The following is a 23929-nucleotide window of genomic DNA, read 5'->3' on the forward strand; positions in this document are numbered from 1 at the left end:
CAGAAACCTTCCAGGCATTTGAAACAATCATTTTCCTCTTCATAAATAGACTAAATTCATGTTCAGTTGGTTCTTGAAAGAATTTAGGTTACTGCACAGCCACAAGTCCAAATCCTCACCGCTGAATACCTGTGTAAGTGATTGGGTTACTGCTGGAGGTGGGTGAAACCCTACTCATGCAGGAACCACAATGCTTGTCAGGGTGAAGTTAAAAGAAAACCCCAAATTAACCTGTGCTCAAGCTTCTGGTAGCTTGGCACAGAGTAGTCAGGCTTAACTTAGAGGCAATGTGTAAAGTATTTATTCAGCCCTTCAAACAGTAATAAAGTAAAACACAACAACAAAAAACCCCACTCCAATTTAGAAAAATAGAGTAAAATTAAATAAATTATTTGAACCCAAAACCAAAAATATCCAATTCGTAGGACTGGAGATCTGCAATTTTAAAGGTTTAATTGAAAAAGAGCCAAAAAAACACAAAGTGACAACTGCGGCTACCTGGTTGTGCAAGACCGGACAAAAAGTCTGGTTCCTGATCCTGCTCTTCATATCAACCTCATCACCATGCTCCTCTGCTGCTGTTAGCGACTGGTGAACCTTCCATTAGACCCTCAGAATTTCCTGCAGCTCCAACATCTTGGTACCCTTCTTGGCTGGAAGTTCTCTCTCCTTGTAGAACTGTTTGGGCTCAACCACTATGTCATTTTCCAAGTTGGCAAGCTTGAGTTTCATTGCTTCAGGTATGGTCACAGACAGTCAGGTAGTAGTAATAAGATTAAATTTGTGAAAAGCAAAAGAAGCCAATCAAGAATAATTAAAAAACAAAATTGGAAATGGTCTCAAATTATTTATAGGGGATGGTAGTGTAAGACAAAATTAGAGGGTCCATGTTAGTCCCACTGAAAGAGTTACCTTCAAGTCCAGCCCAATGAGTTATATTCGCGGTGGAAGGTGCCGCAAGGAGAAGGAAGAGCGTCACAGATGTCTGTCGAAGTATCGTGAAGAGCAGGTTTGGCGTTGTGGACAGTTTTTGCTGTAGCAAAAAGTTTCTGTCGGTGTTGCAGACAGTCCTTGCTCGTGGTTCACATTGGCGGTCCCTGTGAGCAATTGATGCTGTCCCGTGAAGATTTGGTTCACCTGAACTTCGAATTGGTGATGGGTGCAAACAGCAAGGTTTTGGCACCAATGGGTCCATTCGCAGATGTGAAGAGCCCAAAAACTTCAGGGGAGCTCAACTGAGGCCGCACCAAGGGTCCAAGACCTGAGGGACACCACTTGGGGGTCAGGAACTCAATCCAGCAGAGGCCAGCAGGGCTCAGGCAGGTCTAGTTGCAGGCCCAGGCAGCAGGTCAGCTGGGCAATAGCAGGGAGCCTCTGGAGCTTGTTATTGTTCTTGCAGCTCAGAACAGGAGTTCAGCTGGCGGACAGTTGGAGTCACCACAGCCAGGGTGCAGGTCCAATCTTCCTTCTCCGCAAGCAGAGCAGCAGAGCAGCTGAGTAGCTGAGTAGCAGGGCAGCAGAGTAGCAGTCCTTCTTACAGCAAAGCAGCACAGCAGTCCTTCTTCTGCATGATTCACAGGTTCAGCAGTGTACTGAAGAGTTGGTGTCAGAGGTCAAATGATTATACCTGGTGCCTCCTTTGAAGTTGGAGAAGCTTCTAGAGGTTTACCTATGAGGTGCACAGGTTTCTTGAAACCCCTGTTTTGGTTCCAAACTAACTACAGGGGGTATGCAATCCTTTGTGTGAAGGTAAGACAGCCTATTCAGGTGTTAGTGGGGCTGTGCCTAACTTTGCCCTCCCCTCCTGCCAGTGATTGCCCATCCAGGCACACCCAATCTCTCTATTGTGTGTGGCTAATTGAGAGGAACACTCAAAGTCCAACTGCCAATTATACCCAGTCATGTGACCCAGAGACATGCTGCAGGCACTAAATGGTTGCAGTAGCAAAATGCTTCTTTCTAAAACTGGTAATTTCAAAACTGCAATAAAAAATCTGACTTCACCCACCAAAGAGGGCTTTATTCATTACAATTCCAAAGCCACCAAATATGAACTGTTTACCTGTTCCCATTTCGAAGTTACAGCTTATTAAATGTAACAAGGTAACTCCATGTTTAGGCGAGGTAGGGCTTGCCCTAGTGAAAATCGAATTTAGGGTTTTTCATTATAAAGACATGTAAACCTTAAAAGTACATATCCTACTTTTTAAAGACACTGCACCCTGCCCTTTGGGCTGTCCAGGGCCTACCCTAATGGGGACTTATATGTATTAAAAAGGGCGGTTTGGGCTTTCAAAAGATTTAGTTTGTGAGATCAAAATCGTAGTTTAAAACTGCACACACAGGCTGCAATAGCAGGCCTAAAACAAAGGCTACTTAAGTGGATGGCACAATCAGTGCTGCTGGCCCACTAGTAGCATTTAAATTACAGGCCCTGGGCACATGTAGTACCACTTTACTAGGGACTTATAGGTAAATTAAATATGCCAATTGGGGACAAGCCAAAGGTTATAATGCTTAAAGAAGGGAACAAACACACACTTTAGCACTGATTAGTGGTGGTAAAGTGTGCAGAGTCCTATGGCCAGCAAAAAAGTCAGCAAACACAGGAGGTCTGAAGGCAAAAAGGTAGGGGGAGTTTAGAAAAATATGGAAGGGTAAGGCAAACTGTTCTATACAGTCATGAGCTGGGCACATGTTTTCCAGATGTGTTTCATCCCCCTCTTGTAAGCATTTTAAATTGTCAATATGTTCCTATTCCAGTTGTAGAACACTATATCTATACAAGTCAATTTGAGAATGCTTGTGGTCTCCAAAACATTTAGACAAGAATTCCCTAACTCTGTTCCTAACAAATACATTAATGTGACTCGAAGCAGGCTTAACATATGTCCCTTGCAAAGGCCTTCCATTATTTAAAATACTACTTCTCATCACTAGCCAAAATATGAGTACCATGCATTACTATGGGTAAGATTTAAAGATTAAACACCAGAATATAAGGAAATACAGAGTAGTTATCTTAGAAAATACACCCACCATACAGGATGCATTCGTAACATGATTGTTTCAAGTACTCCATTTAAGCATTTGGAAGAATGTACCTCCAAGATAATTGTTAGAAGAGGGTTTCTTTATCATCTCACATTGGAAGCACTAATGTAATGCTATCATCCTTTTCCCAACGACTATGACTTTGTTATGGTTAGTCTTTCCACTTGGCTGTAATATACAGGAGCATAAATCAGTCTCTGTAGGCTATTCAATCTTTGGCCAGTTGAAATTGAGTTATAAGGTTACAGTAAAGGGCTGCCTACACTTCCATTAAACCTTATAGAAATGCCTATTGCAACCAGAACATCCATATGATGGAAAACTAAATAGCGGCTACTATATAACCCTTGTGTAAGCTATTAGCTAACTGTATTCTTACCAATTGTTATCCTCTATCTCTCATGTAACCCTGCAGTCTAGTGCCAATAACTAAAGGAATTAACAACTACAGGAAGTCCTAGTCCAGTCCTAAACATGGTATCTTCACCCTCAGTATTGAATGCTTCACCCAATCAAATTCTTCGTGTGGGTTGTCAAAACAGCAGAATACCTTTCCCTTTAGAGACGGTATGGACCTCTGGACCATCAATTCAATGCACAACAATGATGCATGGTACAACTAACTTCCTAAATCTTAGTTTATTGATCAAGATAATCCATTAATTTCTTAATTTTCAAGTTTTCCAATGGACCAGCATCACTGTGAGGAAAGTCTTTTTTGAGACATTCAACAAAGGAATCAATCTATACATGCTGGGTTCTTTAGTGAATACTTTAGTGAATACTGAATATATTTTTAAAAACCCTACTTGTGGTGGGGGTAACTACAGTTTTTACTAACAATCCTAAATATTACATTTAAGATCTTCATGTACCTTTTAGGTATGTCAAAGTCTGTTAGAAGTGCTGTTTGAATATTAAAATCATCCTCAAGTCGTATACAAACTACATTACAAAACAATTAAGATAAATAAACTCCAGTAACATAATTTACATTGATTGAGAAATTCATTAAATCAAAATACATTATTAAGTATACATCTACAATTTCATTCATAACAAAAATATGCAATGATGATAATTCAATTAAAATATGCACAAATAATACAAATCTGACTATGCATCCCACCCTTAAAATACCATATTAAAAAATCTGCTAACTATATTTAAGTTATGGTCAGCCTTGATCAGATATGTGATTTAATCTAACAACCAGAAATATGAATCAGGAAATCCTATTTGGGTTTGTTTGTAATATTTTTCTATTTGATATTATCCTCAGTTTATTGCCAAGATGGCAAATAAAATAAAGAATGTGTTGATAAGTCACAAAGAATGAAATAACCATTAATGCAGGATTTTCTCATTGTGTTCTATTCATAGATTAAAGAAATCACATTTACAACATATATACATTTGTATCACAGAGAATATACCACCCAGGTCCTTCTAAGCATTTTGTAGATGCATGCATAATTACCTGTGAATATGATAGCTCGGCTGTTGACCTAGCTGTGACTTCTTTGTAACTATTTTATCAGTTTTACAGCATTACAAAGTAAGGATTGCTTTCTTTAGAATAGCTTTAGATGAGGCCACATAGTCCTTGGCCCAAATAGGGGCCCAGGAAAATAATAGATTCAGATTCATACTAATAATAATGCATGGCAAGGATAACGCCTAGCAGAAATGAAAGTTGCAGTCGATTGGAGAAGTCGCAACAGCCTTCTAACAAATCTATCTTCTTCCAGTTGTAAAGGACGTAAATTCTACCAGTGGAGCTAGCTGGGGCTCCACCAGTGTAAACAAGGATGTTTTGCCCAACCCTAAAAAGAGCGAATTAATCCTCAGTTTGGTGGACAGAATGCTCTTCCAAATGCGTGGCAGAGTACCTAGTCCACCAAATGTTAAATACCCACCTTAGTTCGTTTATAAGACCTGCAATGTAGTTTTGCTCTCCAAGTGAAAGCAGTTTGATTTCAGCTACCAAAGGCTTAACATTTAGACCAAGTATGGTCAAGTTTAAGCGGATCTTCACAGCTAAGTACTTACACACAGCACACGCTGCTAATGTATGTACAGTGTGATTGGACTAAGAGTGGATAATCTGTGTCTTATTGGAGTTAGTTTTGTATCCAGAGTGTGAATCAGATTCTATTCTATTCACTTGATCAGTGGGAAGGCACACTCAGAACTTACCCTAACCATAGCAATATATTAACTGAGTTCCAAAGGCAGCAGGAAGGGCTTCCATAACTAGCCTGCTTAGTAGCAACAGTAAAGCAAGTGCATGAAAACTGGTGTTCATGGCAGGTGGTGTGGTCGATAGAGAACTTAATAGGCAAGGATTGTTTGAGATATGGAGCAGTTACCCGAGAATAGTAGAGCATTGTGACAGCTCCAAGAACCTATGTGTGTATGCCATCTACTTGCATTAGTAAAAGATATATGGATACATTTTGGTCTGAAAACAAATCCTAACAGAAGTGGTGTCCTTTTTTTCTTAGAGACAGGCTCAAGAAAAACTGAGGTTTAGTCTTTTTACGACCAGCACAAAGAGACAGGATTAGGGCAATGAGCATTTTGAAAATGTATTTATTCAGTCAGTGAAAATTTGCAAACTCCAAGAGTCCTTAAAGTTATTATGTGCAGCCCTCTGACAGATTATAGTTGCGCTGTCCTATCCATGAATTCCTTCCTGACATTACCATATTAGGAAATTGAAGTAATAGGAAGTGCTTTAAATGGGCCGGTACTCACCGGTACTGAGTACCGGCACTTCCGAATTTTTTTGCCGTCAGTACCGGCACTTCTCTGTAGCCAGGGAGAGTACCGGTACCCCGATCCACGGCACAGCAGGCGCAGGTTAGGTTTCTCCTCTAGGACACATTCCGCTCTGCTTATGAGGCGTATGTAATTATGTGAGCTTGGTTTCTGTTTTATTGCCATAAACGCACTTCTTGTGTGTTTTGACATGTGCTGCAACTGGTACATAAGTCATTAGGTACGATGGTTTATTGCTCTTTGCCCCACCCCTAGCCCCGCCCACTTGCCACGTCTCTATTCTAATGAGTACCTGCACTTATTTTTTCCCATTGAAAGCACTGGTAATAGGCATCTCACTTATTTCTTAGTAAATTGAGTGGAACAGCAATAGTATGTTCAATTTTGCTTCCCATTAAAGTTGATATGTCTGCCAATCGAAATGCTAATGGCCTGTAATGAAGGTGAACAATGGTTAGATATGGCAAAAGAAGTACCAGTACCTGTAAAATGCAATGGGTGCGAAGTACTTGTTTGCTCCACGGCTCACCTTTAAACAGGTGCACAGGGTGCAATCAGGGACAGTGCATCCTATTACAATCAATACGCTGCCCCAAGCACAGCTGCAAACTTGCATCTACTGGGGCAGTGTGTTGAGCAAAATACAGAGCAACTTCTTCCAAGCGGCACAGTGTTTCACAGTGCAGGTGGCAGCCGACTGCACTTCTTAAAGAGGACACACATGCACTCATGCAGGTAGATGGAATGACTGACTGAACCTGCCTACAGTGGGATGTCTGGAAGTTCCATGGGACCCCCTTTGCGCTCCCCAGAGGGCTGTCCTCAGGAGGCCCACTGACAGTGGGCCACTTTTTCGTGGCACATTATCAGCGTGTCTTCTAAGGGCCTGTTTTCCTCTGTTCACACCTCTGTAATATGGTGTGCAGTGGCACTAGTGGATTTTAAAACTGGTGTGGCAGGGAAATATAGATGCATATCAGCAAGGGCCGGCGACTATTATCGCTAAGCACACTTAGCGCTGGGATAATTATCGCCGGCTATCGCTGCTTTCTATCGCGGAGATAGCATGCTATCAGCAACGCTTATCTCCAAAGCGATAGAAATGCAAGCATTAGCTGGAAAACAGTGTGATTATCACTGGAAATCCAGTGTTAATCGCACTGTGACCGGCGATACCTTGCTGATAGGGCAGGGTGGTCTTAGCCATGTAATCCACCTCCCATTGGATTAAATGGCTAAGTCAGAACTAAAGCAGGTGTAAGGAAAGTAGCGATAACCATGGTTAGCGCTACTTTTCTTATCGCTATGCTTGTTAGCGATTCCCTTGATAATTGGAGAAATGACGGTTAGCGACATTTCTCCAGTTATTTCGGGAAGGAACGCCCACTTTACATCTCATTAGAGATGCAAAGCTGAGCGTTCAGTAAACAGGCGCTAAGGCAAGGATTCACGTGATAGCGTGACCTTGCTGATATAGCGATAAAATTATCGCCGCTTTTCGGCCGGGCTTGTAGATATGCCCCATAGACTCTAGTAGAATGCACGGGCGAGCACAGAGATGAAGCCTGAACTGAAAGAGGAATGCCATTGTTCTCCCCCTGCAAGAACATTTTGAAAACGAAATGAATTACAATGGTGGATTTTGCAGCATAAATATTATCAAACATTTTGAAAAGAAGGTATGCAAATTAGGTATTTTACACACACACATGTCAAGAAAATATTAAAAGCACACCAAAAAGAACCCCAAGCATAATACTAAACTGGCCTGCTTATTTTGATAAGTGCATTTACCTGATTGCACAAAAGAGAAACCCAGTCCAAAGGGTTCACATAAAGTGAGCCCAGTGAGCCAACTGCAACTGCCTAAAAGCATTGCCTGAGATAACCCCTTGTTTCTGTAAAGAGATAGTGTGTCCCCACCATCAGAGACCAGTCAAGGTCAGAAGGATAGCTCATTGAGTTAATGTGCTTACTGCAGAGGAGTAGAAGACAATGAAATACTACCGCCTGCCACACAGAAGAAAAGCGGACAATGCCAGGGCAGGCAAGGGACCTCAGGCCAGTCAAGTTACAAGACTAGAAAGCGGTGCAGCACACAGGAGTGATGACCAGGCAACTTAAGTGCAGTTTAAGCATATGCGGGTGCCTGCAGCTCTGCACCTTCTGAGGTTCTGCTCTTCAATGTCTCTGCCCATAACTAGCCTGTTTCACTTGCGAAGTTATTTCTACTGCTTCCTACACCATAACTCCACAGAAGGCTGTCTCCCAAAGGCCCATCCCACGCCAGGTCAAGATGCCAAGCACAGCAGGAATATCTCCCCGGGACACAGACAGACGAGCTAACGACACTCAGTGCTACCTCGTGTCTCTGGAATCTGGCCTCACCGCTTCCTCACTTGTCATGTGGCCTCTTCCTTCACCAAGATTGCAGTAAGAGCACAGGCAGCTATTTTCATCTGCAATGCATCCTGGATTTTTTCTTGACCATGCATTCTCCCCAAATGTGCCACTACTCCTCTTTTCTCAGAGCCTGAAATGCTGTACTCAGGCACATCCGACCTCTTCTAGCACAGGAGGATAAGGGAAGGGCTTCCACTCACCCCTATATCAATGGAACAATCTGGTGCAGCCATGAACGTCCAGACACCAGGGACACCAAAGAGCACCATCAGAGTGCAGTGGAGGAGAGCTGGGCACTTTTCACTCACTCAAACCAAACACTCTGCACGTGAGTCACTGGTACACGTAGAGTTCAACGCTGGTAAGTGTTAGGTCACCAAGAGCGGCTGGTGTGGCCTGTGCACTCAGAATGGCAGGCCTGTCTGTGTCACCTGTCAACGTCTCATGTCACCAGCGGCCAATGGGTAGTGCCAACCTGAGGCCACCCACCATGCTGCTAAAGGAGGCGGGGGAGTATAAATACAAACTCTGCATGCAGCCTGCACTGTTAGATCTCTGGTGTAAGCTGAGGCTCAGGATAGGCCCTGGGTAAATAAAGGGGGCGTGTCTTCAATAGGATACACACAGTCAGTGGCAGGCCCAGGACTACATTAATTGAGACTGAGGCTGAGGCCTGTCCACGGTCCTGGACGTCATTGGCAAGTGCACTGCATACACTTGAACAAAATGTGGACAGAGTAGGGGAACATTTCCTCGTCATAAATTTATTTTTGCAGTGTTTGTCAGTGCAAACTTGACCTGAAGGTTTTGCAGCACTTTACATGAGCACCAGTTACATTACACAAGGGCGGATTCATTTTTTATAGGCACCAGGAGATGAAGTTCTTTGCCCAGGATCACAGGGTGCGGATCTGACGCAGAGACCAGAACCTTAGCAGTTCCGGCCATAGCACCTCCTCCTCTCCCCCATGTATCTGCGCCACACCAAGAGCTCATGACTGAAGAGCCGAACCTGCGTACAGGACGTGTGCAGGTCACTGTCCACCACTTCTCCTCCCCGTCAGAGGCCTGTCTCACTCTCTGGCCTCACATCCACCCACACAGGAGGGCAGCCAAGCCCTGGGTATTTCTAAAAGAAATAGATATCTGAACAGAGGACAGTCCCTTAAGTGGAGCCAGGAAACGCAAGCTGGTTCCCCTCTGTCTCTTGGACCCTGTGCCTTTGCACTGGCTGCACAGCGGATAACAGCGTCCCTACCCTTCTTGTCCCAGCACATTGCTTTTTTCTTTCATGGGTGTGATATTTTCCTGACTATTATGTGTGGAGAAAGAGGAGAAAGTCTAATGCTGCGGTCCACTCAAAGAGAGCGGAAGCAGCTTGTTCTCCGTAACAACACACTCCAAATGTAGCATAAAATAAAGACACACACATGTGCTTCTGTCCCAGGCTCCAGCCTGCCTCCAAACTCATGATGCCCTACAATTGTTGCCTCCCCTCTGACCTTGTCTCCATCGGTATGCCCTTCCCACTGCCATATAAATGAATGGAGCTCAGTTAGTTCAGTGCCTTCAGAAAACTTCTCAAGACCTGGCTCTTCGATCAGTAGCAGCCAACCCCCCCCCCCCCCTCCCTCCCCCCAGCGCCTTGAGACCCTCACGGGTATGTAGCGCGCTTTACAAATGTTATGATTGTTATGATTGATTGATTAGTTCAATCCTGAGCCTTAGAATTAAACACCCCAAATGAAACCCTGTGCATCCCAATGCAACCTAACATGTCCCCCCGGTGTGATGTCAATGCTGTAACTTGTGCCTTCAGGGCGAAGAAGACCTCGTCCGCTCAGCACATGCCTATCAGGCCACAATCAAAATCGAACTCCTCCCCCCCCCAGAAGACAGCACAGATTCTGGCAACTTTATCACTGAGCAGCAAGTATCAATGACTTTCTAGCTACTCAGTGTTTCATCTCCTCTTTTCGCCTCGCCCCTCAGGATGGCTGTCACGCCCATTAATGTCAGTCGCCGCTGATGGTGTGGGCGCAGAGGCAAAGTGATTCCCTCCTCATAAACATGGAGCCACACCCCCATCCAAGTGTTGGAACACCCTCTCAACATAGCGCTGGTGCTACATGTGTGCCTGCGCTATTAGGATTATAGAAGGGGCCGCACCCAAGTCTACAGCCCCTTTAATAATACAATAGTGACCGACGGCTGCACAAAGCTTGTTGTGCCCAGGACACTATGTATAATATAGGCCTAGGAGTGAATACCATTTGGAGATTTCGTAACCTCCCCAATGGATTTCGCTTGCCCATTCTTGTAGAATATGAAGTAAGATTGGCATCAGATGGTACTATATTTGTACTGAAAATATAACCCATTGACGGAGGAGTACAGCAGTAGAATGGCATCTATGTTCCTGCTGAGCATAATTCCATAAACTTTATTTTCGGGCTAAGACCTACCAACAGGGAGCCAGTTTGAATGCAACCTTTCTTAGTAGCTCCCAGTCTGCTATCTAAACGTGGACACTGATTCCAAAACTTGAAGGTCTCTCTCAAGAGGAAGACCAAGTAAAGTAGGTTCCACAGTGTTTACAACCCAGGCAAGAGATCTTATGTGTGCTGCATGACAAACTTGGCTTTGGGACACAATTACCTTGCTTGTCTTGTTAGTAGTAAACAACTAAAAACGGAGATAAAAAAAGTAAGCATGACATGGGCACTGTACACCTTATTGTAAGCATAGCAAATTTTATCAAAGCTTTCTCCATGTCTTGTCACAATTGCTTCAGATATTTTCTTTATACAGAACAGTTTTGAATCTCTTTTTCTTATTACCATATCTATTTCTTCTCAGCATATTTTAGAATATTCACACCTTATTCTAAATATTTCTAAATGAGCTGCCCATACTCACAATTTCCTTTAGCTCAGTTTTCGAGAGCAGCATATTGCGGCATTGATTTTTAGATTGTGAGGCATTAAATTAGAATCTTTGAGGCAAACTGTAGTGTTTATTGCAGCATTTTTGTGGCCAATACAGTATTAGTTTGTAACTGCTTTTAATCTTTTTATTCTCTTGGAATAGCTCAGTGAGCTAATCCCGCCCAAAAGACCATTCCAGACATACGGCTGCCACACAGCCATCTCGAAAAACCAATTTTCCCGGCATCCTGCCTCTCCACCCCCCATCCCCTTAAAAGATGTGTCAATTTTAAAAATAAAGGCTCTAGGATGAAAGTTTATAGTACATCTTAGAAAATGTGTTCATTCCTTATTTGGGTCTAGTGGCTCAGTGGACTAATGCATCCACTGCAGGGGCCTGTGTTTGACCTGATGGTCACCGGTTCAAATCTGTTCTGTTCAAATAACTTTATTCGATTCATTAGAATCATAAAGGTTTACACAATAAAACAATTACAAAATTCACACATATTCCCTTCCATAGATCTTAATAAACCAGCAAAATTAATCAATTTTAAAATCACCATAGCTATCCCCACTTCAGTTTGTACAATTGACTAAAAAGAAAAGTCTTACTAAAATGAATAAAATTAGATTCATTTTCACACTTCATAACGTTTCCTGATTCTAAATGCAGTTCTAATGAAACTAAGTACTGCACTAGAGATTACAGCCGTAGGTAGTGCCCTTAAATAGGCATAGCCCTCTTGATAAGAGCAGGGCCTAATAACGTTCAATATAGGTTTAATAAAACGTGCTCTAGGATATTTATACTGGGAGCAGAACAACATAAAATGCAATGTACTCTGTTTGGCCAGATTATTACAAGGACAGGGGGCTAGTCTCTCACACCAACCAGCCTGTTTAGGATAGGCCACTAAAAAATGCAGTGTTCCCAATCGAAATCTGGTCAACAGAAAACACGATTGTACATGCGAATTAAAAGACAAATAAAATTGCTGGGGACCTAATGCCCCATCATCTAACGTTCCCCTGTCCTGGTCAGACATCCTTAATTCGGTGCGGTATGCACTTTTTATAATAATTTTCATATTAGACTCAATAGTATCTGGGTTATTATAACATTCCTCTAGGCCAATCTTATAAAAGGTATCCCTAACATAACGCAGCCAAGGGAGTGACATTGTATAATCCAGATTCATACAATCTTTAAGGATACTCCTAGTGAATGTCAAAGTCTCTGAAGACCAGATTTTCGCCCATAGGATAAGGGGTGCAATGTTTAACCTATCTTTCACATATTCCAGGCCCACCTCTGAATGAAAAAATGAGGTTGAAGTACTACTCAGAACCATTAAAACCCTTTTAAAAAATGTGTTCTCTAAAACCTGAATCTGATAACTCTTATGATAACCCCATACTCCAGCCCCAAAAGTAGCTACAGATAAACATTTGGATTTATATACAATTATCATTTCTGTAACCGTTTTATGTCCCAATTTACAGGCAAAACGAAACAGCCCCTCTGTTATTCTACTGGTCTGTTGGGCCCTTGTTATAATTAGTTTATCCCAACTCAATTTGTTGTTAAAAACATTACCTAAATAAGTAAAATTGGGCACCTTCTCAATGATTTTTCCATTCACAATGAACTTCCTAGTCTTAGTTTTTTCTGGACCACAAACCATAATAAATGATTTACCAAAATTTACTTTGAGGTCCAGTGCTATCATAAAATAAGGGAAGGCGGTCAGGGCCTTTTGTAAACTATTTGCCGTCAGGGTCATTAATGCCGTAGCATTGGCATAGGACATCAGAGGGACCGATCTACCTCCTACTCCTGGAAAATCCTGTTGCTGTTTAGTCAAGAATGACTCTAGACCATTAGTATATACAAGAAATAGGAAGGGGGCCAGGATACAACCCTGGTGCACCCCTTCCGTGGAGGGAATGGGCCTGGTCTTCTCGCCTCCTGTTCCAAAGCGCACAGCCACAGTGGTGGATTCATGTAGCCTGCGTAATAGGGTAATAAGGGGCTCTTCAAAGCCCATTTCCCCCATCATTGTCCATAGCTTTCCCTTACAACCAGTGTCAAATGCGCTGGACAGGTCCATGAAGGCCAGGTGAATCGAGACCCCCCTGGCCTTCCTGTACTTGCCCATAATCAGGGACAGGTTCAGACACTGTTCATTTGTGCCCATCTCCTTTCTAAAACCATATTGGGTATCGGCTATTAATCCGGAAGCATTAGTCCATGACTCCAAACGTGCTAGAATCCCCCTCCCCATAACCTTACATGTGGCATCTATTAAGGAAATTGGCCGGAAACATGGGGGGTCATTCCTATTTCCTTTTTTAAAAATAGGTACCACAATTGCTTCCTTCCATGAAGATGGGATTTGACCGAGTATTGCCGCCTTAAAAACATTCGACAGCATGGGTGCCCACAGGTTCAAATCCTGGTGGGTCCACTCAGCCTTTCATCCGTCTGAGTTCAATAAAATTAGTACCATTGAGTTGGGTAACAATAAACATCTGCTATTCAGCGCCAAGATACCCTGTCAGGGGTGAACATGCGCTTTACAAATACACATGTTATGTTATTCCTGCTGTGTCCAGTTTTATTCTCTAACTAGTCCTTGTTTTCTCTAGTGAACTTAACAATCAAGTACACCCAATAGAAGAGCACCATCTTTTCATTGCTATTTGCCATCCATGTGGTCTTTGGGTGGCCAGAGTTGCTTTGTGTGTACTCCCCCATCCAGTGGAGCATGGTTATAGCCTCTTCAACCTAGACTATGTCAAGGCTAGAGGTAGTGGCAATGGTTTCACAGTTGTGAGGCATATGCCTTTGATTCTATACCTGTGAGTGGAGGAAGGCCCCCTAATTTGCTTGCCTTCATCCTGTGTGGGTGTATGTAAAGGTTAAGTGCTGATGTGTAAGTGGTTTACCCATGAAAGAGTACATCGTGGTTCTATTTCGACTCGGCGCGGTGGTGACTCATTTGGGAATGTAGGTTTTTTCCAACCTGACACATTTCCTTCCTAGGCCAACATTCTCTAAACCTGCTCTTCCTTCTGAATTGTGGTAGGTCACTAGCCCAGTGTTTCTCAAACTGTGAGTCGCCAGCCGATTTCTGGGGGAGGGTCATGAAAAGCAATAAATAAGGATGACTTTACATTTTGTATTATTCTTGTCATATTTACTGTGCTTCTAATATGGAACTTAAAAGTCAGGCTATCTCTTCTGACAAATTGCTGCCTATTCATTTAACAAGTGGATTGTTGTTTACTTTTCTTGACCACACTGCAAAGTGAGAAGCGTTTGTAAAGTGTTCTATGTGACAATTTTGCTGGGGATCAAAATAAATCAAGCCACTTTGCTCAGTGATGCACACATGAGAAATATTCACTGAAGCCCACTTTCTATACATTATCATTTGTGAGCTACATACATTTATCAGTAAAACAGTATTCCTGTGCAAATGTAGTGGCCCTTACAATGAAAAATGTGCTGTCTGTAAATGACAATACGTTACTGCACAAAGCTTTAGTAATATATTTGCAACAGTTTGCTCCAAAATGCACCACCAGCTACATACTACACCTTTACCACTATCCTGTCTATCTCTATATCCCACTATCTCCATATGTGATCATACACAAACATCCAATTAGTGTATGACTTTCACATGTAAATTGAGAAATATGGGTTCGCACTGGACAAATCATAAATTTGCTTGAAAACAAAATGAATCAGACCTTATGTAATGCAATCTGGTGGTCATGTAAAGCACTTCAGCGCCCTTCACCACATCACTGTTTGAAATATAAACACCAAACACTCCTTCACCGCCAATATCACAGAGGCAAAGGTCCTCCTTTCATGTACAAGCATAAAACGCAGGCAGCAGCACAGTCCAGCATTCTTCAAGTACTTTATTTTGTATTTTATCTCAATCATCAATCTAACAAAGTGCAATTTTGTGGCAATGGCCTCATATTATTATAGATTAATACTTTCCACAGCAAAAGCGTTTTTTGCTTTGCTAATAAATTTGGCACCCTCTTCATGAAATTTTCAATACTAGTTTGCCACTCTCTACAGCTGCTCTCTGGGTTGTTTTAGGGTCAAGTGGAGGCTGAGAAAAGGGGGGGGGTCTAAAAACAATGTTTTTCCTTCAATTTCCAACAGGGGTTTTAGATACGACTACAGCACAAACGGCTGAACAGAATTACACCTAATTTTGTAGAAGACGAGATCTGGGTCCAGAAAGAGTGCTTTTTGCAATTTGGTGTAGATCTGTTCAGTAGTTTTAGAATTAATAAAGAAAAAGATGTATGTATATCTAGTGAAACGGATCCACCGCACTGGATCTATGGATCCTCGTGTTAACAGCAGTGCCATGATTGGCTGGCATCAACCCGAGAGAAAAGTTGCAGCCGCCATTATGTGAATCGAGATACGGTTGCGGGGAGGTGGGGAGATAAAGAGTAAATTGGATATAAGGGATCAAGAGAGGTATCCTGACCCAATAAGCCTGATGTAGGAGCTTTTGAGGGACCCCTCATGGGCAAGAAATTGCTCAAAAACATTTTTTGGGGTCGTGCTAGGATCGCGGATCCTCTGCAGTGCTCAGCGTTGCCCTTGTATGAATCCGCGATGGGCAAATGGATCCAGATCCTAATTTAAAAACATTTATCCCACTCTCGGACCAACTCACACACCCACTTACACACCCACACAACCACTCACACACCCACCCACTCACACATCCAGAAAGACACTCACACACTCACACAGAGACCCAAAACACCACATTGGCGCTCTCGCTTGAGTCTCTAGAGACTCTTACGGACCCAGCTTTTCAGATATACATTTATTTTTTTAACCTTAATGTCTCAAATACTACTGAATAGATTTAAAGCACAGTCTGCAGACCAAGATCTAGCTTCCTGCCAAATGTGGTTTCATTTGGTTCATCATTTTTTGCTCTAGCCCGCTTGATGGATCACCTTGAAACTTTCCATGCATAAACTAGTTGAAGAGTAGCACCTTTTAGAAACATTTTGTGGAGATTTGTCAAATGGTGCCAAAGTTACTAGCAGCACAAATTGTTTTTCCTATGGAACAGCTTACCTAACTATAACTACCTAGTGGTGACAGCCAAAGGTAATATAGTCCAAAATGTAGTCCTGGGCCTTGTTTTAACACACAAATGGATATAAGTTTTTACTGCATACTCTGCCGCAGAAGAGATTTTTCAAATTTGTTAAAATCACTGGCATCAAGACCAAAATTTCTAGCCTTGTGATTTCAGTCAGTGATTTTAGTGGTCCGGCAGCCCACTCTGAAAAGTGTTCCAGCTCCAGTGCAGTTCACCATCTGCCACTTTTATGGGCGGATTTTGGCCACAAACCAATAAAGACATATCGAAGGCATGGTCAAGGTTGTGCCATGTACAAACAATTGCTGTTAGAGAGGAATACAAAACAATTTAAAGAGTATGGTATGTTAGTAATACACAGCATTTTGAAAGCGTGTCTACTATTACACAAAAAATCGCCCCCTAATCATGATCAGTACAGCTAGGTGGGTCTTACAAGCTTGTCTTTCTAAAAGTCGGGTCATGCATCTAAAAAGCTTGGGAAGCACTGCACTAGCTTTTTGCTTTGCTCTAAGTAGTACATCAGAAAATTAGTATTGAAAATATTATCAGAGACAATATTGTGTCTTAAATACGGTTTACAAAAATGTTGCCATTGGGTGTAGATTGTCTATTTTTAACTCCACTCTGACGATATTTTGGTAAATTATATTTAGGATTCAATATTTCTGTCTGACAATATGTTGGTTATGATATTCTGGATGCGATGGCTGTATAAATGGGTGGAAGCTAACAGTGTGACACTGCGTAGGGAACAAGCTTGAGCACTCATAGCAAGCTAGCTTATTGGCACAAGCTGAAGCAATTAAGATATGTCCAGCTATAGGTGCACAATATGGGAGGGGACAATCAAACAAATACTCTCAATTAACCTCCATAAGGCACACAGAATAACCTAAAGGTATGAATAGTGAAGGTAAAAGGCTGAATCTAGGGCCCCTCTATTCTGCACACTGGAAACCCTGCAGTTGATGTCCGAATCATGCTCCCACATTAGCACTTCCCGACCATGCCTGTGCACAAACTGTAGAAGACGGCAAATTTAAACAGGTAAAGTGCACATCCCAATCACCATGTACACCATAAAGGACATACACAATGCCAACGCAGAATGACCTAACAGTTCTTAAAGTTGAAATGTTGCAACATTTGAATGGCTATGAGCTCCAACCCCCATTCCTACCATATAATCATAGCGTTCTTGTTTCCTCAATTCAAATAAAGGCACTGGTGAAACAATACATGGAAACTTGGAGTGCCAAATGTATCAACACTTTGAAATAGGTTTGTGTCACTTTTGCGATGCAACCCCAATGCCAACTGTTGATTTTGGGATTTACTTTCCAGTGAAAAACATGTTTTGCACTGGAAGAGTAGCCCTTAAGCAACACAAAGTAGCACTTTGCACTACTTAGCGCTACTGTGCATCAAGGGGCATACGATGGATGGTTCATGGCACTTCCCATGCAACTACCTATGGGTTTCGAATCAGCGCAGATCTCTATTTACTGACCTTGGTATAAAGGGATTTGTGCCACAAACTTATGCCTCCTCGAAGCAGGTGTAAAGTAAGAGAATTTTTTTCTTTTCTCAACACATTTCTAAAGTTTCATGCATGCTGTACTGTATAGCGCACATACAAAGTTATGAAAGTGTTAAAATCTCTCAAAGCATAGCATTTTGTACAGGAAGGATCCCATTCCAATACAATACTTATGCTTGATGTCACACACACCCTTGTACTATGGTATAAGGTGTGGGCATTGGTGGAAGCCAGTCTATTGTGCGCCTGCACGTGGAATGAAAAACATAGTGCTATGCTTGTGTAGATTTGGCTCCGGGTTTTTTACTGGTGCACTGAGTTGCAGCAATTCTTAGTAAATTCTGCCTGTAGAGTATAGAAATTATGCAGCAGGCATGAGAACGAATTATTATAACAAATATGGGTTTCTCAAAAACAGTAATAGGTCAAAGTTTCACTATAAAAATGGCAAAAAGATACAAATACTATGTTAAACAATTTTCATTGTTAGGCATAAATATGACTTGAAAATTGCAATAAGGGGCTGTACTTTGTCAAAAAAGTGGATTTAAAAATTATGTTTACATTTTATGCAACATTTTATCTGCTATATATAGGATGGATACAACAAATTAAAATACTTACATACAGAAAGATATAATGAATTGACAGAAATGTCAACCGTTGCCCTTGTTATTAGTTTAAGTAACAAGTGGAGTTCCATGCAAGTCTTTTCTTGTTTATAGCACACTTCATTAACCTTTGCCCTTTGTCGACAGACTGAGACTGCAACAGTGTATTGAACTTAAAAACCCGGATGTTACCACAATAACTTTCTCATTTTTTGTTTAGCTCTTCGATAGAGTAAATCAAATCAGATGTGCACTTTAATGATTTGAAATTTTTATTTTGTCCCTTATCAAATATTTGCTTTATTATAGCCACTACACAATGCTGACAAAATTTCATATAAACATTAGAATATATTAGCTGCACATGTTGGATAGAGCATGTGTTTATTCCATCTCTCTTGCTATAAAATGAGAATACCTATGGTCACCTATTACTCGCTTTCTAGACTTATCTGTAAATATAGCATGCACCCACAATCCTCGACTTGAAGAAATTCTTGGACCTCCATGAATTCATTTTTGTTGTTCGTTGTTGCATATTTTTTCTCACAATTTTCTATGTTCCTTTTAATATGCATTTTAGTAGTTATTAATAGTTATATAAGTGGTTATGCTAAAATAATTAATGTCCTATAAATGTCCTTTTCTTCCCTTCTCCTTTCCACTCTTTATCTCTTTCCCTCCCTTCCCATATTACCTAACAGATTACACTGTTAAGATTGTATTCTCTATTTCTCAGCGGCGTAACGAAACTTGAGGGGGCCCACCTGCACTGTACATGAAGGGGGCCCCCTCCAACCACACTCAGGAGCTCTGTTGACTGGGTTCTGGGCTGAAGGGACCCCCTGAGCTCGGGCCTCCCTGCACCACGGGGGCTGCGGGGGCCTTTGTTACGCCCCTGCTATTTCTGTACTTATTGAATTGTTTTATATTACATCAATACACTTTCTTTTCAACTAAGAATATATTAGCTGGTATTCTAGGTTTTCTCGTGTAGGGGTCAGACAGAAAAAATATGTTTTTGTTTGGCTGGATACCATCTTTCCTAATAAGACCCAATACAGTAATTAACTTAAACTGAATCATAAAAAAGTTAAAATCATTAAATGTTGTAACAAATTGTGTGGGGAAAATATTGAGCAAAAGTTTCAAATCTACTACAAACAATAAATCTTAAGGTACAGGTCTCTTGGTGTGTTCTTGGCCCATATTAATCTTTGCAACTTGCATAAAGGATATCACATGTAATCAACATGATAAACATGAAAATAAAAAAGCCATTGAAATATTACTACCATTTTGTGTAAATGAATTTCTTCCGCAATAGTCAAGAGAACATTCTGTAAATGCCAAGATTGTTTATTTATTTTTGCAATAAATCAGGCATGTGTCAATTCATACATTTAGAGCCTCATTAGGATGTCGGTGGGACCGACGGCACATCGGTGTTGGTCCCACCGATCTGAAACAGTGGTCATGCCACTGCATTAGTGAGGGACCGACTGCTCAGCTCCGAATGTAATCCCTACAATGAGGGCGGTGCCTGCACAGGCACCACCGTCGGGATTACAATGGCCCTTTAGGACAGCCTTTCAATGGCAGTCTGACCGCCGTTGAAAGGCTATCGGAAATGGACTTTGGGGGCTCCTAGCAGGGCCTCGTCCCTCTGCCGACTCCGCTATGAGGCCACGGGGGCACCATAGTTACCCCACAAATATCCATGCCCCATGCGGCAGAGAACAAATATAAAAAATGCATCAGAGAAACAATATTTTCCCAAAATGTCAGCATGACAGTACAGACTGTTTCCTTTTAAAGAATCATTTATATGGATTTGCTGTGTTTGCAAAGCTTAAAGTCAGTTACCGCAAATTATACCAGAGTGTATGTGCATCATGACTTATCAGAAATGATCACCTGGATCATAACTATTACTCCTTTGCCTTGCAAATGAATTATTTTCAAGTGCTACTTAACTCTACGTTCCCTGAAGCAGAAGTCCAAACCTTATCCTCTTAAAAGGAGACATTCTCGGGACAAGATAAACATGGCACAATGGTCCGCTTACAGTTATCCTGCGTTCTTACCCAAACACAGATATCTTCACTCTGCTTTAAAGCTGGTAATTTAATGAGTTTTTTTCTTCACTTTCAGAATATAAATGTCCAGTGGACCAGCGGGAACAGCTTGAAGAAACCCTGCCTTTGATTTTGGGTCTGATCCTTGGATTTGCCATTGTGATAACTCTGGCCATCTACCATGTTCACCACAAACTAACGGCCAACCAAGTGCACATCCCTCAAGACAGATCCGACTACAAGCACATGGGATAGAGTTGTATTTTCTAGCTGTGCGACTTGATTCTAAACATTTGCCAGGAAGTTCACTCCAAAAGCACTTTTTTCTTGTATTTAATAGCCATTTTGATCCCATGTATCTGCTATGACTGTTAGGTATGGGTACTTGCTAATGATCCTCGAGGGGTAAAACAAGTCAAGACATTTCACATGTTGAGTGCACTATAAAAAGATACTAAATCAATCAACCATAAGTTTACAAACATTAAACGGATATATTTATATTTAGTGCGACAAATAGAAGGTCATTTTATCTGGAGAAACTTTACATGGACCTCCCCTCGAGGACTGTCAGCAAATATCCCCTCTGTAGAAGAATGATTCCCTTCAGAAGAGGATAGCATTTTATCCAGTGTTTAATTTGTACAGTATTAAGTGCCAGGGCCCTCATCAGGAGGTCACTGCAGCCTACACCATCCATTGCCCCTACCAGGGCTACCAATGACCGTACCAAAGCAGATACTAACCCTCACACTCCTACAGGTGTGACAATTCAGATTATTCCAGTCCCCCAAAGCTATAAGATTAGCATGGGCGGCAGGTAATAGTCAGTTTTTATCGTTTATTGAATTACTAAACAACTGATGTTATGCTCACTCTAAATCATACAAACAGCCTACCCTGTGGCAGACTGTTATAAGTGCCAGTGTTGCCACTTAAGTGCCAGGGCCGAGCACCGGAAACCACCAGCTCAAATTAAGCACTGATTTTATTGATTTAAATGTCATAAAATTATGGCAGTAGGCCATTTCTAAGAATACCCCTGAGTTATTGAAGAACTCTGAAGTTGCATGGCGTAGTATTACCATGCTAATGCAATGTTGTACTTTAATATTATGCTTAATTGTTTTGTTGACTTTTATCCCCCTGTTTGAGCATGTTTTGGTTTCTCTTTTGAGTTAAAATTGTAACCGTTTCATTTAATGTGGCTACACCAGAGAACTTCCATTTGGCCAGGTACAAGTGGTGTCTTTCAGCATTATTGTATTTGGACAGTGGACTCCATATGTCCAGGAGTAAAACAATGTACATTTTAATGGAAAATAGAAATACAGATTGAAACCAATGGTCACAATCAGACATCTCTTGTAACCTTATAATGTAAATAGATAAAACTGAAATTTTCTCCATGGCAGTTTCAAAACATATTGGAAGACCCAGTGGCCAGCCATTGGATCCGGTTGAAACCTATTGCAACTGGTCCAGTCAAAGTGATACAAAGGTGATGTAAACCAAGCAAGGACACCAAGTTTGAGATTCATGTATATAAATAGGAGAACATAGAAATATTTAAAGAACTTTAATGTGAATAATATCATTTATGAACACAGGAAAGCTCTGTTTAAAGCAGAGTATGGAAAGATATTGTAGTATTTCATAATCAAAGAAAAGCTCAATGCAAGCACAAAGCAGAATGCATGTGAATCAATAACTTATGCTTTCAGCTCATGCTATGTGTGCTTTCATATGTACACAAAGGACAAAGAAAGTTAGAAAAGATCTGCACTAGAATATGCTACTTGAATGGGTAGCTAGAGACACGTTAACTTGGAGGTCTAGTAATATACAATGCAACTTGAACTATGCACCCAGCCTCATTGAAAGTCTTCACTAGATAAACAGCCGCGTTCATGGCGGTCGCCATCTTTAGCTATATCTGTGTGTCATTTAAAGTAAAGCTTTGTTTGCGGACGCTCTCTGTTTCACAGCAAAGGTAATTTCCTTTTTTCGGCCTTTAAAGGTACAGTAAGAAATTAACCAAGGACGGATCAGCACAGAATTATTGTTTGTAAAAGTAGAAACTCTCTTTCATGAATGTTTATTTTCAGGATCTGCCTCAAATAAACTCTACACATTTTTGCGCATGTAGAATCTCTGAATTCTGTCTCTCTGCTATTCTTTAAAAAAAAAAAAATAGGTCACTCTCCAGATTTAATGCCATCTGGATGCCAAAAGTATACTGGGCGAGTGTCAGTCTGTGTTCGTGTATGCCCTAGCCTGGACGCGGCGCTATAAATAGTTTAGTAAATGAAAAGGAGCATGTGGATGTGGTATGCTAGGCTGCTTGTCTCAAACACCAAAGTGATGGCCACAATTGAGTGCATGTTCTTTTTACTTCTTTATTATTTTTTGCACACCACTACTACATTGTGCGAGTACACACTTGCCCTGCTTTGAACTTGGCAGCAAATACAGATGTTTGTGCAAATTCACATTTGAGGCCAAATCTAGATCATAACCAGTGCTTTAAATGGGCCGGTACTCGCCGGTACTGAGGGGCATATCAACAACAACCGGCGATAATTATCTCTAAGCGCACTTAGCGCTAGGATAATTATCGCCGGCTAGCGTGAATTTTTATCGCTGAGATAGCGTGCTATTAGCAACGCTTATCTCAATAGCGATAAAAATCCTCACGCTAACAGGCTAACGTGAGATTATCGCTGGAAACCCAGTGATAATCTCACGTTACCTTGTTGATAGGGACAGGCAAACTTAGCCATGATATCCTCCTTCCATAGGATATCATGGCTAAGCCAGATAAATACCAGACGTAAAAAAGCAGCGTTAACCGCGGTTAGCGCTGCTTTTTTTGTCTCTAACAGGGTTAGCGACATTCTTGATAATAGGAGAAATGTCGCTTAGCGACATTTCTCCTATTATTTTACTCTGGAACGCCCCCTTTGCATCTCATTAGAGATGCAAGGGGAAGCGTAGAGTAAAAGGGTGCTAACATGCAAATTTGCATGTTAGCACCCTGTTGTTGATAGGGCGCTAGTTTTATCTCTCCTTTTTTGGCTTTTAAAGCCAAAAAAGCAGAGATAAAGCCCTTGTTGATATGCCCCCATGTACCGTCACTTTTCATTTTTAACCTCCTGAGTACCGGCACTTTTTATTTTTACTCTCCTGAGTACCGGCACTTTTTCATTGCCACGGAGCGTACCGGTACTCTTTACTGGTAGGCTCAGTGGTACTTGTGCTGCTGAGGATGGGGCTGTCTGAACGCCACTCTCAGCCAAAGCGCCACCGTAGCCCTGTGCCGAGCCGCTGCTGAATCATTCAGCAGCAGCTCATTACATTT

At 41.6% G+C, this 23929-nt stretch overlaps 1 protein-coding gene across 2 annotated transcripts in view; it reads left to right on the top strand.

Moving 5' to 3' along the window:
- The window catches only part of LAMP5 (lysosome associated membrane protein 5), a 133553-nt gene extending 110841 nt beyond the window's left edge, over positions 1–22712 (top strand). Inside the window, exon 6 of one of the 2 annotated variants that reach the window (XM_085612655.1) lies at positions 20645–22712. In XM_085612655.1, coding sequence (XP_085468781.1) covers positions 20645–20823 — 179 coding nt within the window. In that variant the 3' untranslated portion in view covers positions 20824–22712. The remainder of the gene's footprint in view (positions 1–20644) is intronic. The other variant, XM_085612658.1, reaches the window with a different exon arrangement.
- Positions 22713–23929: the final 1217 nt, after the last annotated feature.

Source organism: Triturus cristatus, chromosome 6, assembly GCF_964204655.1.
Source record: "Triturus cristatus chromosome 6, aTriCri1.1, whole genome shotgun sequence".
NCBI classification, from domain to species: domain Eukaryota; kingdom Metazoa; phylum Chordata; class Amphibia; order Caudata; family Salamandridae; genus Triturus; species Triturus cristatus.